The sequence below is a fragment of the Drosophila elegans genome, unplaced genomic scaffold, assembly GCF_018152505.1.
Source record: "Drosophila elegans isolate 14027-0461.03 unplaced genomic scaffold, ASM1815250v1 contig_149, whole genome shotgun sequence".
NCBI lineage: Eukaryota > Metazoa > Arthropoda > Insecta > Diptera > Drosophilidae > Drosophila > Drosophila elegans.
In genome coordinates, this window is record NW_024545513.1 from 12,531,841 (window position 1) to 12,533,041 (window position 1,201).

General features: G+C 40.5%; 1 protein-coding gene across 1 annotated transcript; it reads left to right on the top strand.

Annotated features, from left to right (window-relative positions):
* The first annotated feature begins 225 nt into the window (after positions 1–225).
* Positions 226–846, top strand: LOC108137107 (MICOS complex subunit Mic10). Its single transcript, XM_017258631.2, has 2 exons — positions 226–354; positions 409–846. The coding sequence occupies exon 2, from the start codon at positions 416–418 to the stop codon at positions 638–640; it is 225 nt and encodes a 74-aa protein (XP_017114120.1). The 5' UTR covers positions 226–354; positions 409–415; the 3' UTR covers positions 641–846.
* The last annotated feature ends 355 nt before the right edge of the window (positions 847–1,201 follow it).

The following is a 1,201-nucleotide window of genomic DNA, read 5'->3' on the forward strand; positions in this document are numbered from 1 at the left end:
TTGGCAGAAATGGATCGTGATCGATTTATGCTGAGCGGGGATAAGGCTCTTCAACAAGGTTAAGTGGCTGCCGAGTCTCGAAATAGTATTTATAATGCCCCTTTTTGCCATCCGAGCTGTTAATGTGGCAATAGGAATTTAAGTAGACATGGGGAAAAATTTCCCCACCTCCACTGAATGTATTTGTCCTATCAAAAATATCGTATCGATTTGATACAAAACTCTATTCTGAATAGAGTTTTTTATTGAATTTGTATAGAATTAAACGAAATAGCAAAATGCAATCGTAGTGTTCCCTGACATATCAGTAATTGTCAAGTTGACTGTTCGCTTTGCGTTAGCCGTTTCGATTTGGTTAGTATCGTAATATCTGGCAGCACAAATAAATTTACAAATTACCGATTTAAGTGTGGATATGTCGACGTCTCCCGAAGATCGGTTGCGTGAGAGCCTCAACCGCTGTCTGTCCGACTCGCTGGTGAAGGGATTCGGAGGTCTGGTGATCGGGGGCGTGGTCACCGTGCTCTTCTTCCGGCGGCGCATCTTTCCCGTCTGGCTGGGCACCGGATTTGGCATGGGCATGGCTTATAGGGGCTGTGAGAAGGAGCTCAACGATGTGAAGTTCGCCCAACGGAAGTGATCTCTGGACAGGCGGACACTGAATTTTACTTATGCTTACTACGATTGATTTAATGGCTTGTGTTTACTTGGAATGTGGAACGACACGAGGACGTGAGCTCGATGAAAAATTAAGGGCTGGTGTTGGATAAAAAAATCATAAGAAAAAAGACATAATAAATAAAACTCATATGTTGGCTTTAAAAATCATACTGTCGAAAAACATAAAAATAAACACGAATAAAATTAAAACCTTTTAAAAAAGGTTTGATTGATTGAATGATTGATTAAAATAATATTTTGTTATCCAACAATTTGCAGTCCGCTTCTCAAGAACCCAAGTAGAGTTTGCCAAAGCCCCGCAACCTTCGATCATTTCTTAACCAATTCAGGTAACTCGAATGTATGTATATTTTTCAAGGCAAGTGAAAGCTCTGGTCTGAACACTATTAAAGCAGTTTTAAGGCAGTCTAATCTCGATCAGTATCCGATCGGGAACTAGTGATATACATATGCCAATCGGCGACACATGATCTTCTATTTTGGTCACTACATGTTGCTCTTTTATGTTCACCGATCTGGC

Excerpts from the sequence above, each read along its gene's own strand:
- LOC108137107 (XM_017258631.2), top strand. The coding sequence starts at position 416 with ATGTCGACGTCTCCCGAAGATCGGTTGCGTGAGAGCCTCAACCGCTGT.